This window comes from Leishmania panamensis, assembly GCF_000755165.1.
Source record: "Leishmania panamensis strain MHOM/PA/94/PSC-1 chromosome 35 sequence".
NCBI lineage: Eukaryota > Euglenozoa > Kinetoplastea > Trypanosomatida > Trypanosomatidae > Leishmania > Leishmania panamensis.
This window is the reverse complement of record NC_025882.1, coordinates 337,150-355,907: the sequence shown is the minus strand read 5'-3', so window position 1 is coordinate 355,907 and position 18,758 is coordinate 337,150. Positions and strand designations below refer to the sequence as shown.

Genomic DNA, 18,758 nt, shown 5'->3' with positions numbered 1-18,758 from the left:
AGTGAGCATGAAGAGGACGACCGTGGACGGTGGCCAAGAAGGAACAGGGATTGAGCCCAGAGGAAGACGACGAGCCCGAAGCATGTCGAGAACACCCCTACCACTGCTGCTCTGTTCCTGCCTTCCTCTCTCTGTTTCTTCGTTTGCTGCAGCTCGCCGCTACGCTCAGGTGCAGCTCCACTTCACGTTTGTGAATCTCCACAGCCCTTGTCCTTCCTTCACCTGAGCAAAGGAGGAGGAGGGGTCACAGGGAGGCCTCAGTGCGTGGAGAGAGTCCGCCTAGATCCCTGCCAGGCCTGGACGTGCGCGCGCGGCTCTGCATGGCGTGAGGTGTTCACCATCGGATCGCCCCTCCTCTTCACACCACTAACGGATGCAAGAGTCCCCTGAGCGGGGGCGGACAAGGGCAGCGGGGAGAACACACGACCCCCCAAGACGCCCAAAAAGGTTACTTCTGTTTCACATGCGCAGCTGTATGGGACAGGCAAACAACAAACGGTGTTAGTCACCGAATAGAGTCAAGAGAAGGCTGAAATCGAGGCCACCGTAAGACGGTCAAACTCCAAAGCAGATACGAAAACATAAAGAGGAGAGAAAGCGAAAACATCGAGTGAACAAGCGCGGTAACAGCGACTACGGAAAGAGGCATTGCAACGTGCGTGCACGGAGTTGGTGCTTGGCTTCGACACGAGGATGCAGCAACCAAAAGCGGCACAGGTGCCTACAGCGAAAAACAACGTTCTCGCCAGGGGGGAACTTAAGCTGATGAAGACGCCTGCGCGTCCGCGTGTTGATCGGCGCAGCTGCGCGTTCATATCGTTGTTCGGAGTCCACGAAGAAACTCGATAAGGCTCACCCGCCAAGTTGGGCTCATTAGTTTCCTTGGCGGGTGTGCATGTGTGTGATATGCACTGCGCAGAAGCCCGCCCGTCTTGTCAGCGGCACTGCCACACGTGCGGACAGCACATGTGCCTTTCTATGAGGCGTGCATTCAAGTATACATCGATATCACCTCTTCTCTCCTCAACGACAACAAAAGAACGCGATTCCCCTTTAAGCGCGTTCACCAGGGGCTGTACATCATATTCCATTCTAATAGACTAGACGGAGACGCAAACAGTGTTGACGGTGCGTATGGTGTGTGTGTGTGTGTCTGTGCGATTGCTCACCGATGTGTACATTGTTGGGGCGTCTACCCCCTCCTCTCTCCGTATGTTGCAGCTACGGCGACACCTACCGTGGCGCAGCGACAAAGTGAGGACACGGAAACCCAAAAGGTAAAGTGACCTCAACCACGAAAGGAGCAGAAGAGTGTCAGAAAAAAAAAACAGCAAAACAGCACCCCTGGCAAGACGGAAATAAATGCGCCGTGATTGCTATGGCGCGCCAACAACACATCCACGTCACACACACACACACACACACACACACACACACACACACACACACACGACTCCCTCCACCAAGCTCACACGCAGACGGAAATGGACCTGCAGTGGGAGCAAAGCGGTTCACTGCGTACCTCTGCTACGTACTTAGCGCACATACAAGAGCTACACCGCGTCGAATCCAGTGATTCGCGCCCGCCTCGGGCGGTGTCTGAATTTCGGCAGTGAGCACATAATTCGTCGAGTGTCCAGTTGTGCTCAGCGTGCCGGCGCGGCGTACCGTCTTGTACAGCGGGCACCCGTAGATGTCGCTCGCCGGTGGCACTCGGTCACGCACGGGCTTCAACCACAGCATCGGTGCCTGCTCGTAGAGCACCTTGGGCAACGACTCCGCCAACCTCAGCGTAGAAGGGTCAAAGCGAGCACCCTCGATAAACATGCCATGAATGTAGCAACCCACCTCCGGCCGCGCTGTGACCGATGATGGATCTGCGGACATCCACTCAAAGTCGTAGCTGATAGTGTCAATTGAAATGTGCATCGCACGCGCGTGGTTCTGCAGTATACTCGTCAAGAAGGCCTGCGGGAAGAAGAAGCCGGAGATCCAGTACATGTTCGGGTGGCCGTGCAAGTACCAGTCCTGCACCATCGCAAGGCGTCGCACCAGGTCATCCACCCAGGCACCGAGAGACTTGAGGCTCGGGTATGCCTTTTCGGACCACAGGGCAGGAACCTGGTTGTTGTACAGGGCCAGGTACACTTCCTCTAGCTCCTTGCTCATGACCACCTCGCCGCGGATCGCCATTGGCAGCTGCTCTAGTGTTTGGTGCAGCAGCATCACCAGCCGGTTAAAGCGGATGGCCTCCTGCACCAGGACCGTGTTCATGGAGTCCTCGTACTTTGTCGGATACTTGCGGCGGAACTGGTCGAGGTCAAACGGCGCAGCGACCTTGCGCTGGATCGCCTCCCCGAACGTCCTCACCATGTCATCTGGGGTCAACGCAGCTGCCGACGACAACGAGGCACCGTCGCCCCCGCGACCTTGGTCGCCTTGTAGAAGCACGATCGCCTGCAGTGTCTCGAACGTCTCGGTGCGGGCGCAGGTGATGTCCGCATTTTCGTGCAGCCCGAATGTCTCTGGACTGGTGTTCAGTGGCCACGAGGCGACGTAGTCCAGGTACCCTTGCCGGTGCGTGGTAGGGACCGACTGGTACTCCTGCAGCCGAGGGCAAAACAAGTAACCGTCCGCCATGACATCCGGTGTCACAAAGGGTTCCAGTAGTGTGTTGAGGGTGCGGCGATCCCACTCATCTGTGACGCGTCCACCGTAGTGAATGTTGCCGCTCAGCTCCCTGATCACCGTGTAGGGGACCTCGGCGTACTTGTCAAGGAACATTTTCACTTGTGTCACGCAACAGCCCAGATCGCCGCTGGTGAACTCGTACGCAATGTTCCACCCAAGTGGCCCGAACTTGCGACGCTCCTGCACCAGGGCATGAAAGAAGCACATGGAGAAGAAGAGCTTTTTGAGCTCCATCGGCTTCTGACAGGATTCCAGAAAGTCGCCTGCGTAGGCGGCGATGGAGCGCGACACGTTTGCCTGCAGTCCCTTCGGCGGCTCATTTGTCATCTTCACACCGCTCTGCAGCACCGCCACCGGGAAATGCGCGTTTGGCATCGACGTGAGCCACAGTCGGAAGCTGGGATGCGTGGTTGGCGTGATGGACTCAACCAGCCGTTCCAGTGTCGGCATCCAGGACGTGGCGAGATGGCAGTTCTGCAACAGAACCCACGAGCCGTTCTCCATCGCCTCCTGCATCATGCGCTCTGCGCGTGGGCCTTGCCCCTGGCCGAGCGATACGTCGTACAGCTTTTTGCCCATGTTCTGCGCGTCGGCAAAGCGCTTCCAGTCGTCATACGGGTCGGCACCTTGCGACAGGATAAAGATGAGCGGCACCGCCGGACTGGAGTCCTTGAAGGATGTGATCAGGTCAAATGGCGGCGGCCGGATAAACTTCTCCCCCATCTCCGCCAAGACAAAGTCCTGCAACCTCTCCATCACCTTGTCGGGCCGTACGCAGCGCAGGAACATCAGGTGTTGCATCGGTGTCAGTTTGTCTGCCCAGTCTGCGGCCATGGGCTGTCGATGAGCGGCAGAGGACATGAAGAGTTCTTTGTAGTACGGCAGGTGGGCGCGAAGATGCTCCTTGAGGCCGCAGAAGGCGCTGAAGTGCTGGTCTAGGTAGCACCACTCGTTCCACGTCGCCGGCGTGATCCAGCTCGGGTCCGGGTTGTCGTTCGCGTCGGCGACGAGCGTGGGGCCGTGCAGCAAAAATCGGAACTCCGCGTGGTCCACCTCCGCCCGCTGGTCCTTGAGTCGCACGCAGAGGTAGAAGGAGAACAGAAGCTTGTGCTTCTCAAAGAGGGAGCGGCTCACGTTCTGGTAGAAGCTGTAGGTGAAATACTCCTTCAGGTTCTCTAGGCGCTGCACCAGGTCGTCGGAGCGCCTCGCCTGGTCAATGCTCGCGATGAAGAGCTGCACGAACCACTGAAGGGAGTACTGGTACATGGGGTCGACGTGGGACAGGGTGGAGCAGCAGAAGTAAAGGCACGAGGAGTGATGCGCAATGGGGCGGTACTCCTCGCGGCTAGCCGTGAGCTCCACCTCGGCGGCCTCTGCCTCGGCCACTCGCGTTGTAATTTCTATCGTCTTCTCTTTCGACTCATTCAGGTAGGCAATAAGCTCCACGTCGTCGAGCACTTCGCCCTGCACCTCCTTCAGTTTACACAAGATGCTCTCCTGCGTGTTCACGAGGTCGGCTTTCATTGCAGCGTTCTTCTCAATCAGGTCACTGCGCCGCATTTCTAGCTCCCTGCGCTCCTGTCCAACTACAACGCCGAGAATCTGGTCTTCGAGTCCGTGAGGGGTGATGAAGAAGTTCAGTAGCGTGACGCGCACCATCACCTCCGGGATGTAGTGGGGGTTCGGCAGTTTCGTCGTCATAAAGAACTTGAACTTCGGGTTCCACGGAATCGGCGTGTCGGAGATGCGAATCATCTCTGTCCCACCCTCCACGAAGATGCGTCGTTCTAGCAAAGGGTTGAGGCTGGCGTCCATCTCCTCGCCGACGTTTTCCAGCAGCACCGGCCGCCCAGCACGGATGCAAAACTCGATGCGCTTGATAAGGTCCTTCTGGCTTGGTCGCACCACCTCCAGCGAATCCTGGTACGTTCTCCGGATCCATCGGTTACCCTGGGTCTGAGGGTCGATCAGAAGCGGCCACCGGCGCGCGTTCTTCGCGAAGAGAGCGTTCTCAATCGACAGGGTATCCATTGGAAGCCCTTTCAAGATCCACTTCCGCGTTTCCACCGCGTCCTGCAGCGTGTGGAAGATGGAACACTGCGCGCTATGCAGGATCAAGCGCTGGTCCAGCTCCTTGCCCCACGACTGCAGGAGGTCCTCACGGTACACGGACGTGAATGGACCGCAGTATGCGATCTGGCCAGCCGCCACGAGCATGTCGCCCATCAGGTACCGGGTTGACTCGTCGATGCGCTCCACCGACTGCATCCAAGCGCGTTTCTCGCCTGCCAAGCCGTCGATAAGCATCGCGGCCCGCTCCAGCCGCAGCGCCGTGCGCTTCACCGTTTGATCCAGTTCCCCCATCTCTCGCTCAGCCTCTTCCTTGCGGTACTGCATATCGGCAAGCCGCGTTTCTACTTCGGCAAGCTGGCCTTCGGCCGCCTTCAGCTTCTGCTGGGCCTCCTGGTTCGCCTGCTGTGCCACCGCCAGCTCCTCTCGCAACGGCGCCACCTTCTTATTCACCTCGTAAAAGCGCACCATTGCGTGTGTCCACTGACACATGGCGGCACAAGCCTGACTGGCACCAGCGATCTTCTTCGGTGTGAAATCGTCGGACCTGACGAGGGGCATGACTGCCTGGATAAGTTTATCCGGAATACTCTCTTTGTCGTACTGGATGAGTCGCTGCAGGAGTTGGTTGGGGTTGTTGAGTAGCTGCTCCTTGGCGATAGCCCAGAAGTCGGGTTTCTTCTCCTCCATCGGGTTTGCGGCGCGCATCTGGGGCTTGATTTGAAAGAGAATGCAGATGCCCTGCATCGTCATGACAACACCTGCAGTCGGCGCTTTGTAGCCGGACACCTCCGTAATCTGCGACGACTTAAGGTTCTTGAGACTCTCCAGAGCTCGGTCTAGCTCCGGCAGCGCCTCAGCCAGCTGTTCCTGCGCAGCACCCTCGATGGCTGCGCACTCCGCCTGCATTGTCGCCACCGCCTCGCGCTCCCTCTGTGCCTCCTTCTTTGTCTTCTCCGCCTCAGCCGTCTGCACCTCCATTTCGGCGACGAGAGCTTTGATGGACTCGTTTTTCTCCAGCAAGACTGGCTGACTCTGCGACAGAGTCTGCTGCAGTGCGGCCACAGCGTCCTCAGTCTCGCGTAGCTTGGCCAGGCCGTTGACGAAGCGGTCCTTCGTGGTTTGGTTCTTCTCTGTCTGCGTCTCCATGAGCGCGCCGAAAGTGTGGAGGAGCTCGAGGAATGACGTGGGGGTCACATAGTTGTGCCGCTGCGTCTCAGTGAGGAAGCGGGCAGAGACGGCCTCGACGTTCACGTGAACGCGCACGCACACCTCCGTACACACCTCCACCGCTCTCGCCTCCTGCGCCAGCAGCGGCATGGCGGCAAAGTAGTTGTGCGCCACGCTGCTCAGCGCCTGCTGCGGCCACGCCGAGAACCAGTCCACCGTGCAGCAGTTCACAAGCGCCGGAAACATGCGCAGACGGCTGCGGAAGACCTCGCCCAGCGGCGACATGCAGAGAGAGATGTGGAGTTGACTGCGGCAGCTGCGTACAAAACGGGCAAAAATGGTGACCTTGTCCACCGGCAGGCCCTCCGCCACGCAGACTTGGCGCATTGAGTTCAGCAGCTCCTCCAGCTCCTGGCCAAAGAAAAGGTTGGGTACCTCACCGGAGTTGAGGAGATTGTTCACATCCTCGAGCATGGACTCGTGCACAATTTGAGTGTCGGCGAAGAGAAAAAGCACCTGTTTCTTTTGGAGCGCGACGCGCCGCAGCACCCCTTTCAGGTCCTCGTGCCAGGCGTTCATCGTGTACCCCTTCGCCATCTCGACCTGGAACAGCTCGTACTCATTCAGATGGGCTGCAAGGCGGGACAGCGACTGACGGCCAGAGCCGCCGACGCCGAGGAGCAGCGCGTGCCCGTTTGGCTTGCGCAACACACGCGCAATGCGGCAAACGTGCCGCGCGGCATCGGAGAAGATGACCAGGTCCAGCTGACGGCCACCGACGCACTGCTGATTATACTCCTGCAGCTGGTGCTCGAGTACCTTGACCACGGCGTTGAAGTCACTCGCTTCTTGATAGACGCGCTGCTCCGCCTTGGTGCCCATGAAGTCCACAAACATGAGGGCGTTCATGTTGGCCGCCGATGTGGGCAGCTGCTGGTTCTCGACTCCTCCGGTACCGTTGCTAGGTTGGCTTGGCAACACCTCGCCCACCGACAGCTTCAGATGCTTCTGCAACTGCTTCCCAAGCAGCTCCTGAAAACACGTCCTGTCCACATCATTCGTCAGGCGGTCTTCGAAGGTCCGCATCTCTTCATGTAGCCACAGTCGCACCAGTGCCGGCACCGTCTTCACTGTAGCGGGTGTCGCGTTCGTAAGTCCGTCCATCACCTTCGCGAGGTCGCGGAGGTTGAAGAGATAGTGTGGACGGGCAGGGGTCGGCTTGAGTTCTTTGACGGCAGTGTTAAAGACCTCGATGGACGCTAGCACGACGGAGGAAAGCTTCATACGCACATCCTCAGCAAAGACGGAGAAGTAGCTCTCCAGCAGAGAGACAAAGATGCGGCGCATGTTGTCGTCCTCAATTTCAGGGAAAGCAATCTGGTGAAAGTGGCGCAGGAAACGCTGCGTGATGAAATGGCGACCGCCGCCGGGTGGGCCCATCGTGCCGGCGAACACCACGTCCACAATCGAGAAGAACTCGCGGGTACGGCAGTCGTACCAGCCGCTGTAGTTCATGAACTGCCGAAGCAGCTCAATTGGCGGCTGTGCGCCATACTGCTCCTTGAGCGGCATATTCATGTCGTCGACGAGGATGATGAACTTGCGGTTCAGTGGTGCACCCCACACCTGCGGTGATGCGCGCTTGCGCACCTCAAACTTGGAGCATATGAGATCCTGCGTCTGATTGGCGGTTGTGCGGGCTGAGAAGGTAAAGAAGATTGGCGTGCATTCCTTTGGCATCTCCTGCATGAGCAGCTGCCGCATCAGGACCGTCTTGCCCGTACCGGTGGGCCCGCAGCATAGAGTGTGGTACGAATGCTCCAGAAGAATTCGATTCACATACTTGTACCGTACCACGTCAGTCGTCAGAACGATGATGTCGGAGAAGTTGCTTTGTGTTACCTGTGCCGTGAACGGCGGCAGTCGCTCCGTCCACGCGACCCAGCCGCGCTCCTCCGGGAGGAATTGGTAATCCTGCAGGTATCCAATCACGGGCAGCTCAATGTTGACGTTGCGCAGCCGCAGCTCGTCGCGCAAAAATTTGTCAAACCGCTCCTGGCTCGGCCGATCGCCAGTGGCGCCGAAGGACCAGACAACCGAGAAGACCAGGAGATGCAGGTGCACCTCGCGCAACAAGTCCAGCTTCTCCTGCGGCACCTCGTATGTGCGCGTTGGGGTGTAGGGCGACATAAAGCAGTCAAATAGGTTGAAGCACGACATCACCAGGTTGGGCCAGGTGGACGGGCTGTACTCGCTCACCTCCGTCTGTACAAAGTGAATGAGCGACGGGAAGAGCTGTTCGCACAGCTCTTGCAACTGCTCCTTGTACGGGTCCATTGTGATGGGAAGTCTGTACTGCTGCCAGCTGCGAATGTAGTTACGCACGCCGATGCATGTGTTCGGCTCCAGGTAAATCATACCGGCCCGTGAGACGGTAGCTGGCGAGGCGACCGCCAAGTCCTCCACCTCGAACCAGCAGTTCATGTAGGGCGTCATCGTGATGATCTCGCCAGAGATGAGGCACAATTTCTTGTTCTCGTCCAGTACCGTGTTCATGGATTCAATCCAGAGCGCGTCGACCGGGCCGTCAAAGATGATCCACTGCCGCGCGTCGCTTGTGTCTCGAGCTGCTAGGCGAAACACCTCGCCAATGATGCCGTCCCGCCACTCCCCAGTTGCCTCGTCAAAACCACCGTACAGCTGGGTCATTGTGATTGATTTTGGGTTCAAGCAGTACGTCTTGACCTCGGCAAACTTGGTGTTCTTCTGCTCCTTTCGCAGGTGTGTCATTGCCGCTTGCAGGACGCGTGTCGCGCACGTCTTGCCTCCCATCGTCGGCCCCACCGCCATTTCGCCATGGCGCAGCACGCTCATCTCGTACATCTGCACGCACTTTTTGAGGAACATCTCCGTCGGCTGCAGGTGCATCGAGGACGCCTTCGCCTCGAGCGTGGTGAAGAGGTCGCCGTAGTTGACTGCGGTGAGCTGGACGCCTGGAAAGAGGTCTGAAATGATGCCGTCGAACAAGAGCAAGTCTTCCTCCAGGAACTTCGGCGCATTCGAGTCCCGCAGCGCACGCAGCAGCAACACGTCTTCGGCCTCATCGGGGTGCTCGCGCTTCATCAGGCCAGCCGCTGAGATGACCGTGTTGACGGCGCGCATGCCAAAGTCGTAGTGATCCTGTGATGAGAGTTGCTCGGAGCTCAGACGAAAGGTTGCCACCATCTTCTGCGCTAGCTTGCGAGAATCAGAGTAGCCGAAGGAGAAGAGGCGAATCTCCGCAATCATGGCGTAGTCCGGCACCATGCACGCCACGGGGCGGAACAGCACCTTCAAGTTATCCGGCAGCTCTGTTCGGCCAGCGTAACCAGGGTTCATGGTGATAAAGACGGAGTAGGAGGGATCTACAAGGATCTCAGTACCCTCGAAAGGAATGCGGAACTGCCGGGTGCGCGCCGCCTCTTGTAGCGAGGAAACCTGTTGCGCCACAACAGAGAGCACCTCGACGTCGATGCGGTTGAACTCGTCAAAGCACGCCCACGCACCGGCCTGGGCTAGTCCTTTAAAGAACTTGCCCATCGATGCGTACGTCATACCCTCCTGACAGTTGAACACCACACACTGCTTTCCTACGGCCTTTGCAAGATCCTTCACTGTCTCCGTCTTGCCAGTACCAGCAGGCCCGGCTGGGGCACCGCCGAGGAACATGTGCATCGCTCCGGTCAAGGTCAGGTAGATTCGATCGGTTAAGGGCGTGATTACAAGACGCGTAGTGTTGCCAAGGTACTCGCCACCATAGCGAAACTGCGCCTCCACCTGACGCAGTAAGCAGTCATTGTTCTCCCAATAACTACGCAGCTGCGAGACCCACTCAAAGGCGTGGACGCTGTCCACCCTCGCCTTGGCGAGCTGCTCAACAATGTCCCTGGCATGTACCTCAATCGTGATAAGGCCGCTCAGGTTCATGCGCTGTAGGCTTGTCAGCGGCTGCCGCACTGTCTCCACCAGCACCATCAAGTTCTCCTGCGCTGTCTCGACGTAGGGGGCGAGCGAGCCGTGCTCTTTCAACGACAATTCGCACTCGTGCGTCCACATAATCTGGTTCACGGCGATCGCCACCTGCCCCGGTGACTGCAGCACAAAATCATGGCGCTGCATGGTGGCCGAGTTCTTCACCCCCACCTCCAGCTGAACCCGGATCGAAATCTTCATCATGTGCTCAATCTCCGTCAGCCAGTTCTCGACGTATTTGCGCGGCAGCACGGACTGCACAAAAGGGATATACTCGTCCATCTGCGAGTACATGCCGAACATCTCGTTGTCGGCGTTGCGCATATCGATGCGGGCAATGTTCTCGAAGAGCTTGCGGAACTGCGGCTGAAGTTTCTGTGGGTCGCGCGCCTCCGACAAGATCGTCAGCAGCTCGTCGTCGGACAAGAAGTAGAAGCGGGCAAAGGAGGCGCGTTTGTTCTCGAGGTACTGGTTCAAGCCTCGCTCCACCACCTCCAGCGTGTCGTTGTTCTCGTTGAGCAGCTCGAGACAGCGCTCCGTTGTGGTGCAGAAATCTAGCGTTCGGTCCACCTCGTGCGCCTTGTTTGTCAGGAACTTCCAATTCTTGTGCACCAGTTGAAAGCGCTTGTACTCGCCCGGAAGCTGGCGCGAGATGTCCTCCGACTGGAAGATGGGCTCGAGATAGAGCCATGACTTTTGGCACCGCAGCCACGCATCCAGTACGTCTTGCACGAGCTTCAGCGAGGTTTCCCAGTTGCCGATCTCGTCCTCGAAAAGCTGCTTGAAGGGCGAGAAGGCGAGGCTCTGCGTCAGTAACATTTGATCGTCCAGCTTCTCCTGCGTCCGATCCACCACATCCTTTGACACCACATAGCATCCCGTCGCCTTGTACGACGTGACACCCATCCGCATGTCAGCCCACCCTGCCTTCATCTTCGCGAGCGACATCTCAATGTGAAACTCGCGCGACGCGATTTCGGAAATGCGCATGAGCACGTTGTTCTGCTGAGTCAAGTTCATGCGAACCACATCGTCGAGACTCTTCAGCGTGAGGCCCGGCTCCACTTCCTGGCCAAGCTCCTTTGACAGCTGGCTCCAGTGCCGCTCCTGCATGCCTTCCATGCGCAGATACTTGATCGTCGGCACAAGCGGGCGAAACTGCTTTACATTCTCGCGGGTGCGCTCCGCCACCTGCACCAGCTCCGGGGTCAGCTGCGGGTTGCGAGTGCACGTGTTCATGATGCGAAGGGTGTCACCTACGACCCGCTCCACCTCCTCCGCATCGATGCTCATGAACGCTATCTGGTGCCACTTTTTAAGGGAGGTGTACCAGTTCGCCGAGGTGAGCCAGAGCGCCTCGTACGGCTCGAAGTCTGTGGCGAGCTGGTGCACCGCTGAGTAGTCGGTCTCTTCCATGTGGAAGAGCGACTCGTGGGTGTTGAAGGTGTTTGCTTGGCTGCGTAGCTGACGTATCTTCTCTTGAACCCGCATCACGTCCTCAGCAATCTCAGTCATGCGACTGGCGTTGCGGTGCTCGCTGTACTGATCGACGAGTTTCTGAATTCGGTCGACTTCCTTTTCGAAGAAATCTTGCGCTCGGTTCATGGACGCCAAGAGACGTCGCTTCGTCTCTTCCAGTTCCTCAATGCGTTCGTTGACGGCGCTGTCAAGCTGGCCTGGCCAGGTAATCGCTTTCCACTTCTTGTTGAACTCCTCCTCAGAGAGGGGACGCTGGAAGCTGTCGAGTAGGTCGTGCATCTCCTTCGCCTCCTCGATGGCCGCCTCCAAGTCAACAGCGTGCTCTGGAATAGTCTTGATGAAGTCCTTTGTGGCGACCACCTCCTCCGGTGTCTCGGTCGGCTTGCGCAGCGTTGCGTACAGCTCGCTGTAGCGCTCGCTCACCATGATCTCCTTACCAAGCGCGCGAGCAGCCACAACGTCCAGCACCTTGGAGGCTCCCATGGCGCACTTTTTGGACAATGCGCGGCGCAGCTCGCCGCAATTCACACGCACAAGGCCCAAGTCTGCGGATACTGGAATACAATTCAGCACCTCCTGCTGCAGTGTGAGAAAGCGCTGCACCTCCGCCTCGACGCCGCGCGTGTGTGGGAAGCCCTCATCAAAAGTAGCCATGTAGGCGTCCAAGTCCAGCTCAATCACTGCCGTGAAGGGGGTGTACGTCTCCTTGTACGCATTCATGGCAACGGCGACGCGGTCAAGCACCACGTTCAGTCGCTGCATCCACGACTCCATCAGCATGCACGACGTGTCGGGTACTTGGAGAAACGCCGTGGCGGAGTCGTAGAGAAAGTCAAAGAGGACGCGCTCAACCGTATGAAGAGTACTGTGCTGTGTCAGGCACCGCTTGAGGAGTCCGTGCAGCGACGACCGGATCGTTTCAACGGAGCAGCTGTAGCTCAAGGACGCAGTAGTCCGTTTCCCTGCATTGCCCTTCTCCTCCTCCGGTACGTCACCTACGTCTGCCATCAGAGCTTGCGCCGCGGCCGTCTGAGCATTGGGCGCCTCCGGTGTGGCCTTCGCGCTGCCATCGCCGTGCGCCGTGCACAGGAGTACGACAGAGAGCAACGGTGGCAGCGGGTACGGCGGAGGCAACAGAAAACCCGCAGTAAGGCGCTCGTCGGCGCCGAACGGGGTCTGTGGAGCGGGATGGACTCCGCGTGTGACCTCGACATCGGCCATTCCACGAATCTTGACTTCGCTGTCCCCGGCGTGCTCGACAAAGCGGGTCAACGCCTCCAGTGAACTCATCAGGTAATGCTGGAGGGCATCCTGCATGCACAGCTGAATCTGCCGCAGGTATCGCTCCGTGGTGCAACCCGTGTAGGTGTTCACGTCGTAGTGATATAAATGAACCGCGTCCGTGGACGAGAGGGCGCTAAGCGTGCACTTGGCCATGTCAACAGTCGGGGTCAGCCAGTTGTCCCTGGCATGCACGAAGGAGTCGCGCATCGCAGTCGTCTCCATCTCCTCCAGGTCCATGAGACTCAGCGGCCACTTCATCTTCGCCGTGGAGTAGAGCACGAACGCACACCGAGATAGCAAGGTGTTGTTGGCTTGGTACACGGCCCGCGTAAGGCCTGCAAGCACCGGGGAGGTGCTCCAGAAGCATTTCTGGCGGAATGCCGCCACCGTAGCTGCGAAGCGCTCGGTTCGGTGAGGGGGGACGCCGTAGAGCGGGGCTAGACACCCTGTGTCGCTTGCGAATAACGGCGACGCCGACAACGTCGCCGACGTCACAGAGGGACCCGTCAGTTGTGAAAGGCCACTGCCCTGCGTTATGAAGCGGAAAAGTTCGGCATTCATGACGCGGCTGTACCCAGTGCGCACCTCCTCCAGTAGACCAGCCACGTTTAGGTTCGACTCACTCTCCACAAGCGTCGGCGTACTGAGAGCGCCGTCGCGCACGCGTCGGGCAACAAGCGGATCGAGTGTGGTGTACTCGTCTAGAGGGATGAAGTCGACGTACAACTCTGTGCGCAGCGCGGCTTCGGCAGCGCTACGGCGATTGTAGGCGGCAGTGAAGCGGTCCGCAAAGTTATCGGGATCCTCGGCAGCGAAACACACGAAAACGCGCGGCAGCGCGAGCAACACGGCGTCCTCTGCACTGCCGTAGGCGTCGGCTTTCTTTGGTATGGCGCTGCGAAAGTCTCTGACGTCGTCCGGCGAAACGTGGTACAGCTGCTTATCCACATCGACCTCTACAACACGCCCTGAGGCCCAGATGCCCCCCCTGTGAGGCTGCCGGTGGTCCAGCTTCCAAAACAGACAAGGGAAACCCGACGGAGCCGCTGCGACACGCGCCGCCCAGTCCGCTGGCGACAGCTCCTCGAAGCGAAAAGCATCATCAAAGGCCTCCAGAGGCAGCCACGCAGCGTAATCTCCGGTCACAACGCAAGGGGCGGTTCCTGCGTTGCCCTTTTCCACACTACTCTCCAGGTTCTCCGTCGCGGTAGAATACTTGACCCGCGTGACTAGCAGTTCGGGGAGCGTAGGACCAGCGTCGATGCGCCGACGCTTGCGCTGGATAAGCTGTGCTCGCGACACCTCACCTCGCACCGAGAAGGTGGGCGCCATCACCTTCGGCTCCAGCTCGGCGGCCACGGTATTCGATGCGCAAGTTGTGGTCTTCCCATCTGTCCTTTGCCAATACGGGCTGACCGCGGTGCTCTGCGTTGTGGACGCCGGGGCACTTTCGGACGCCTGTGGTAGCCGATGGCACTGCAGGGTTTCGGGTGCCGTTAGTATACCTTTCCAGCAGCTTGAAGTCGGAGACGTAGCCGACGGAGCCGAGGGCGCAGTGGCCTGCAGCTGCTGCTGCTTTTCTGCCACTTGCGCGCGCCGAAGGGCGAGCAGCTCTTCGTAGGAAATGGACATGGTTGAGTGCAGGTGAAATCGGGCGTTTCTTGATGGAAAAACGGACGCACCCACGACATAAAAAAGAAAGTAAGACACGTGATGAATGCACAGACGCGCACGAGCACAGAGAAAAGTTGGTAACAGGTCGACGGCGATGAGTTCGAGGGAACGGCTCGTTCAGTGTTCGTGTTCTTGTCAGAAGTGGCTGGAAGGTCAGTTGTTGAGCTAAAAGGCGCTGCGTGTGTGTGTGTGTGTGTGTGTCAAAGTGGAGATGCGCAAGGGTGCCTAAAGGCCGAGCCAAAGCACAAATATAGAAACCGCGACAAGCAGCAGCCACACGCATACCTGAGAAAGAAGAACAAAAAAAAGAACACTCAAACAGAAGGAGGTGATTGAGTGAAGCACTACGCCCGAGGGGGCCTGGAAGGGAGAGAAGGAACCGAGGAAGCCAAGCGACGAAAAGATTGACGTGGCTCAAGCAGCGCTACTGCCTCTTAGCTCTTCTCGATGTTCTATTACCCCTCCTACGTGTTCGCTCGCTCGTGTTCGCTGAGACTGTATAAAGGACCAGTGAATACTCAGAGAAATCGGCAGAACGTCTTCGATGATTTGGCGCGTGCTTCGCCCTCAGACACCTGTGGGATGGTCAGTCACTCAGCGTATTTAGGCGAGGGTGAGCATCGCAGGGCCGAGGGGCATCAGAGGACAGAGTGAGGGAAAAGAAGGTGGGCGGTATAAGAGGTTAACAGCGAGGTGTAACGTTATGAGCGACTTACATTGCAGTAAAAGGTGAGGGAGGTGCATGAACGTCGTTGGTGCGTTGTAAAAAGTGTCCACTCGACGTCCAGTGTGCAAGTAGAAATGCAGTGCGCTTAACCCTCCCGTGCCAGTACATCGTACTGAGCGTCCGCAGTAGACCCGAAAGGCATCGCCATGACACAAACGCGGACGCTTTGGGCCTTGCCGGCGGAAATAAGGCGCTGCCGAGCACCGAACGCCCGGCCCACCCAAGTCTCGCCGATGCCCTGTGCCGTACCGGCATTCGTCTTTATTGATTGTTTGCGTATTTTTTCTTTTTGCTTTGAAACAGAGGCACAGCGCAGAGCATCACCACCAACAACAACAACAAACGAACGCGCATCGTGCGAAAACGGCGCAGCAAAACAAACGCACACACGCCATAAAAAAAATAAAATGAGTTGAAAATTAAAAAAAAAACACCAACAAACACGCACACGAAAGGAAGGCGCTGAAGAGACCAAAAAAGAGAAAAGGAGAGACGTGGCGAAGGCGCGCATTGTTGTGCCCACGTGACAGCTGGTGAGGGAGAACACGCAAAGGCAAAAAAAAAACGCACACAGTCCATTCACGTATCCCGTTTCCCATCTCCCTTCCCATCTCCCTTCGTCCCCTCATGCGGTAGCACCTGCACTTCACTCCATCCCCCGCATAAATTGCCCACTGCGATTTCCGTGAGTCGAAGCTCAACGGAAACAATAAGAGCAAAGCAGCGGGGCAGAGTTGAAGGAGAGCTTCCATCGCACCAACCTTACTTGCCGCGAGACACGCCGACCGTCTTACCGTGGCGGCCGCTCGTGCACGTGTGCTGGCCGCGCACGCGCAGGCCGTACGCGTGGCGCACACCACGGTGCGCGCGCATCTTCTTTAGGCGCTCAAGGTCGTCGCGCAGGCGGGTATCCACCATCGAGCTGGACAGGTGCTCCGTCTTGCCGGTCTTGGGGTCGCGCTGGCGGTTCAGGAACCAGTCTGGGATCTTGAACCTCGCGGGGTCGACGATCACCTCGGCGACCTTCTCCAGCTCCTCCGCTGTCAGAGTGCCAGCGCGGCGCTCCACGTCGATGCCGGTCTTCTTGCACACCAGGTAGGCGAAGCGGATACCCACTCCCTTCACCATGCGCAGCGCGAACGGCACCTTGCGCTTGCCCTCCACATTTGTGTTAAGCAGACGCACGATGTGCTGGAAGTGATCGGGGATAAGCGTCAGAGACATCCTTGGATACTCTCTTTGTTGTGTTCTTCGTTCGTGAGACAATGATGTACGTAAGCGAGTCGCCAAAGTGCAGCAACATCAGAGTGTTGATAAGCGGGTGATACAGTGGAGAGAGGGGGCGGGCATACACCCACGGGAGGAGGAGGCGGGGCCAATGAAAAGGTCGGAGAGGGAACGCATTTCGTCAAGACTGAGAATAAGTGAGTCGAGGAATTTACTACTGTAAACGCACGCGATGCAGACTGACAGCCGGTGGAGGAGATAGTCTTACCAGCTGCATACCATGGGGCACAGCCAACAAGGCTCTTCTAGGCGCGTAAAAAGCTCTGGTTGACACCAAAAGCTGCGCGGTGAGCTTATCTGTCTGATGCCCCTCCAAGCTCTTCCGCCAGCATAGCTGCCCTCTCCCCCCGCTGATAGCGTATGCGACAGGCATGCGGATTCTTCCAGCGCATACGCTGTTTGGAATCCGCTGTGCTACAGTCCAGAGAGCCGGTCACTAAACCGAGAATCAGGAGAGGGAGCGAGGAAGTGAGGGTGCTGTTTCACCCGCGTGGGTGGGCGGCTGTAGTTTTTGTTGTCCTGTTTGGGATGTTCGTGGCGGTGGGGGTAGCCAAATGACAGAAGGAAGCGAAAGCAAAACGAGCAAATAATGTAACCAAAGAAGGCCATGGGTATACTGTCCACTGCTCAGAAACAAGCAAAACTCCATGCGAGCCTTCACTCCCCAGCACCATCCCCTCCACTCGAGAATCCCGCACAGACCCCTTTTCCACTCTCACCGCCACAAACGTTGAGACAGCCGACGTGGTGAAGCTCGTCCGATGAGCGGTGGACCCGTGCTGGATAAAGAGCGGAGAGAAAACGCACGGGCGGTATTCCACTGGATTTACTTGCCGCGAGACACGCCGACCGTCTTACCGTGGCGGCCGCTCGTGCACGTGTGCTGGCCGCGCACGCGCAGGCCGTACGCGTGGCGCACACCACGGTGCGCGCGCATCTTCTTTAGGCGCTCAAGGTCGTCGCGCAGGCGGGTATCCACCATCGAGCTGGACAGGTGCTCCGTCTTGCCGGTCTTGGGGTCGCGCTGGCGGTTCAGGAACCAGTCTGGGATCTTGAACCTCGCGGGGTCGACGATCACCTCGGCGACCTTCTCCAGCTCCTCCGCTGTCAGAGTGCCAGCGCGGCGCTCCACGTCGATGCCGGTCTTCTTGCACACCAGGTAGGCGAAGCGGATACCCACTCCCTTCACCATGCGCAGCGCGAACGGCACCTTGCGCTTGCCCTCCACATTTGTGTTAAGCAGACGCACGATGTGCTGGAAGTGATCGGGGATAAGCGTCAGAGACATCCTTGGATACTCTGCAGATAGTGGCGGTGAGAGTTGCACGAAAGGGGAGAAAGCAGAACAGCGCCACGTGTGGTACGCCGGGGGGAGGGGTGACGCGGGCGAAAACAGTGTGGTGTGGGACGCACGCAGTGACGTTTAGCGAGAATAAGAGGTGAGGGAACAGGGAAAAGGATGATTTAGTTACACATCGGCATGAGAGAGCCCTGCGGGTATAGGGATGAGACGGAGGCACGGAAGCGCTTTTACATTTATTGGCAACGAAGATAGAGATCAGCAGTGCATCCGAGAAGTTCACATTGTTGAAACCATCTTAAAGGGAAAATAAAATAAACAAGGGTACCCTGGGTGTAGCATCTCCTTCGTTTCTACCGGCAATCCTGTGTGTACATGGGTGTTGGAGGGGATGCTGAAACGTGAAGGTTGCTACACCAGTGCTAAACAAATAGCACAGTATGTCCTTTTTTTTCGATGCTGCAACAAATTTCAACCGACCCTACAAAATTTATGCGTGTGTGTGAACAGTGTTTTTGACTATGAGTCCGTGTCGGTCCTTCCAAGTTACCTTGACGCTTTCACTGCCCACTTTCAGTGGCACCTGTGTGTGTGTGTGTTGTTAAGTTTTTTTTTTTGGGGGGGGGGGTGTGCACCCCCATCCCCTGTACAGCTGCGCGTACTTTGCTGCTCAAGGAGGACCTTTTTTTCCTTCGTAGCACTCCAGTTCTGCGCACCGAGACATTTGATACTAACATCTATTGATGTTTTTTTTATGTGTGTGGGGGGGGGGGGGGGCAGAGGGGGGAGGGATTTTCCCCCACGAACTCCGTTTAAAAAAAGGGAACACTCACGTAACGCAAACAAAGCGATGCTGCGTCAGGCAAACGTTACTCTCGGTGGCTCCTTCCTGGTTGCGTCTCCAGATTTACTCCCACCATACCCCTATACAGTCACTTCTCCTTTGTGTCCCTCGAGGGAGTCACTTGTGAAAAAAAAAAAGATGTGGACAAGGTGGAGGAGGAGAACATGCAGGAAGACGTCTGCATAGGCACCTCCAGAGACAGTGACATTCCGACAGAGAGC

The 18,758-nt window shown here is 57.7% G+C and overlaps 3 protein-coding genes across 3 annotated transcripts; all 3 read right to left on the bottom strand.

Moving 5' to 3' along the window:
• Positions 1–1,527: 1,527 nt before the first annotated feature.
• Positions 1,528–14,037, bottom strand: LPMP_350980 (dynein heavy chain, putative; the record flags this gene model as incomplete). The annotated part of the gene is made up of 1 exon (XM_010704733.1): positions 1,528–14,037. One exon carries the CDS (start codon positions 14,035–14,037, stop codon positions 1,528–1,530), a length of 12,510 nt encoding a protein of 4,169 aa, XP_010703035.1.
• Positions 14,038–15,868: 1,831 nt separating this feature from the next.
• On the bottom strand, positions 15,869–16,330 carry LPMP_350970 (40S ribosomal protein S18, putative; the record flags this gene model as incomplete). The annotated part of the gene is made up of 1 exon (XM_010704732.1): positions 15,869–16,330. The coding sequence occupies one exon, from the start codon at positions 16,328–16,330 to the stop codon at positions 15,869–15,871; it is 462 nt and encodes a 153-aa protein (XP_010703034.1).
• Positions 16,331–17,219: 889 nt separating this feature from the next.
• Positions 17,220–17,681, bottom strand: LPMP_350960 (40S ribosomal protein S18, putative; the record flags this gene model as incomplete). The annotated part of the gene is made up of 1 exon (XM_010704731.1): positions 17,220–17,681. The coding sequence occupies one exon, from the start codon at positions 17,679–17,681 to the stop codon at positions 17,220–17,222; it is 462 nt and encodes a 153-aa protein (XP_010703033.1).
• Positions 17,682–18,758: the final 1,077 nt, after the last annotated feature.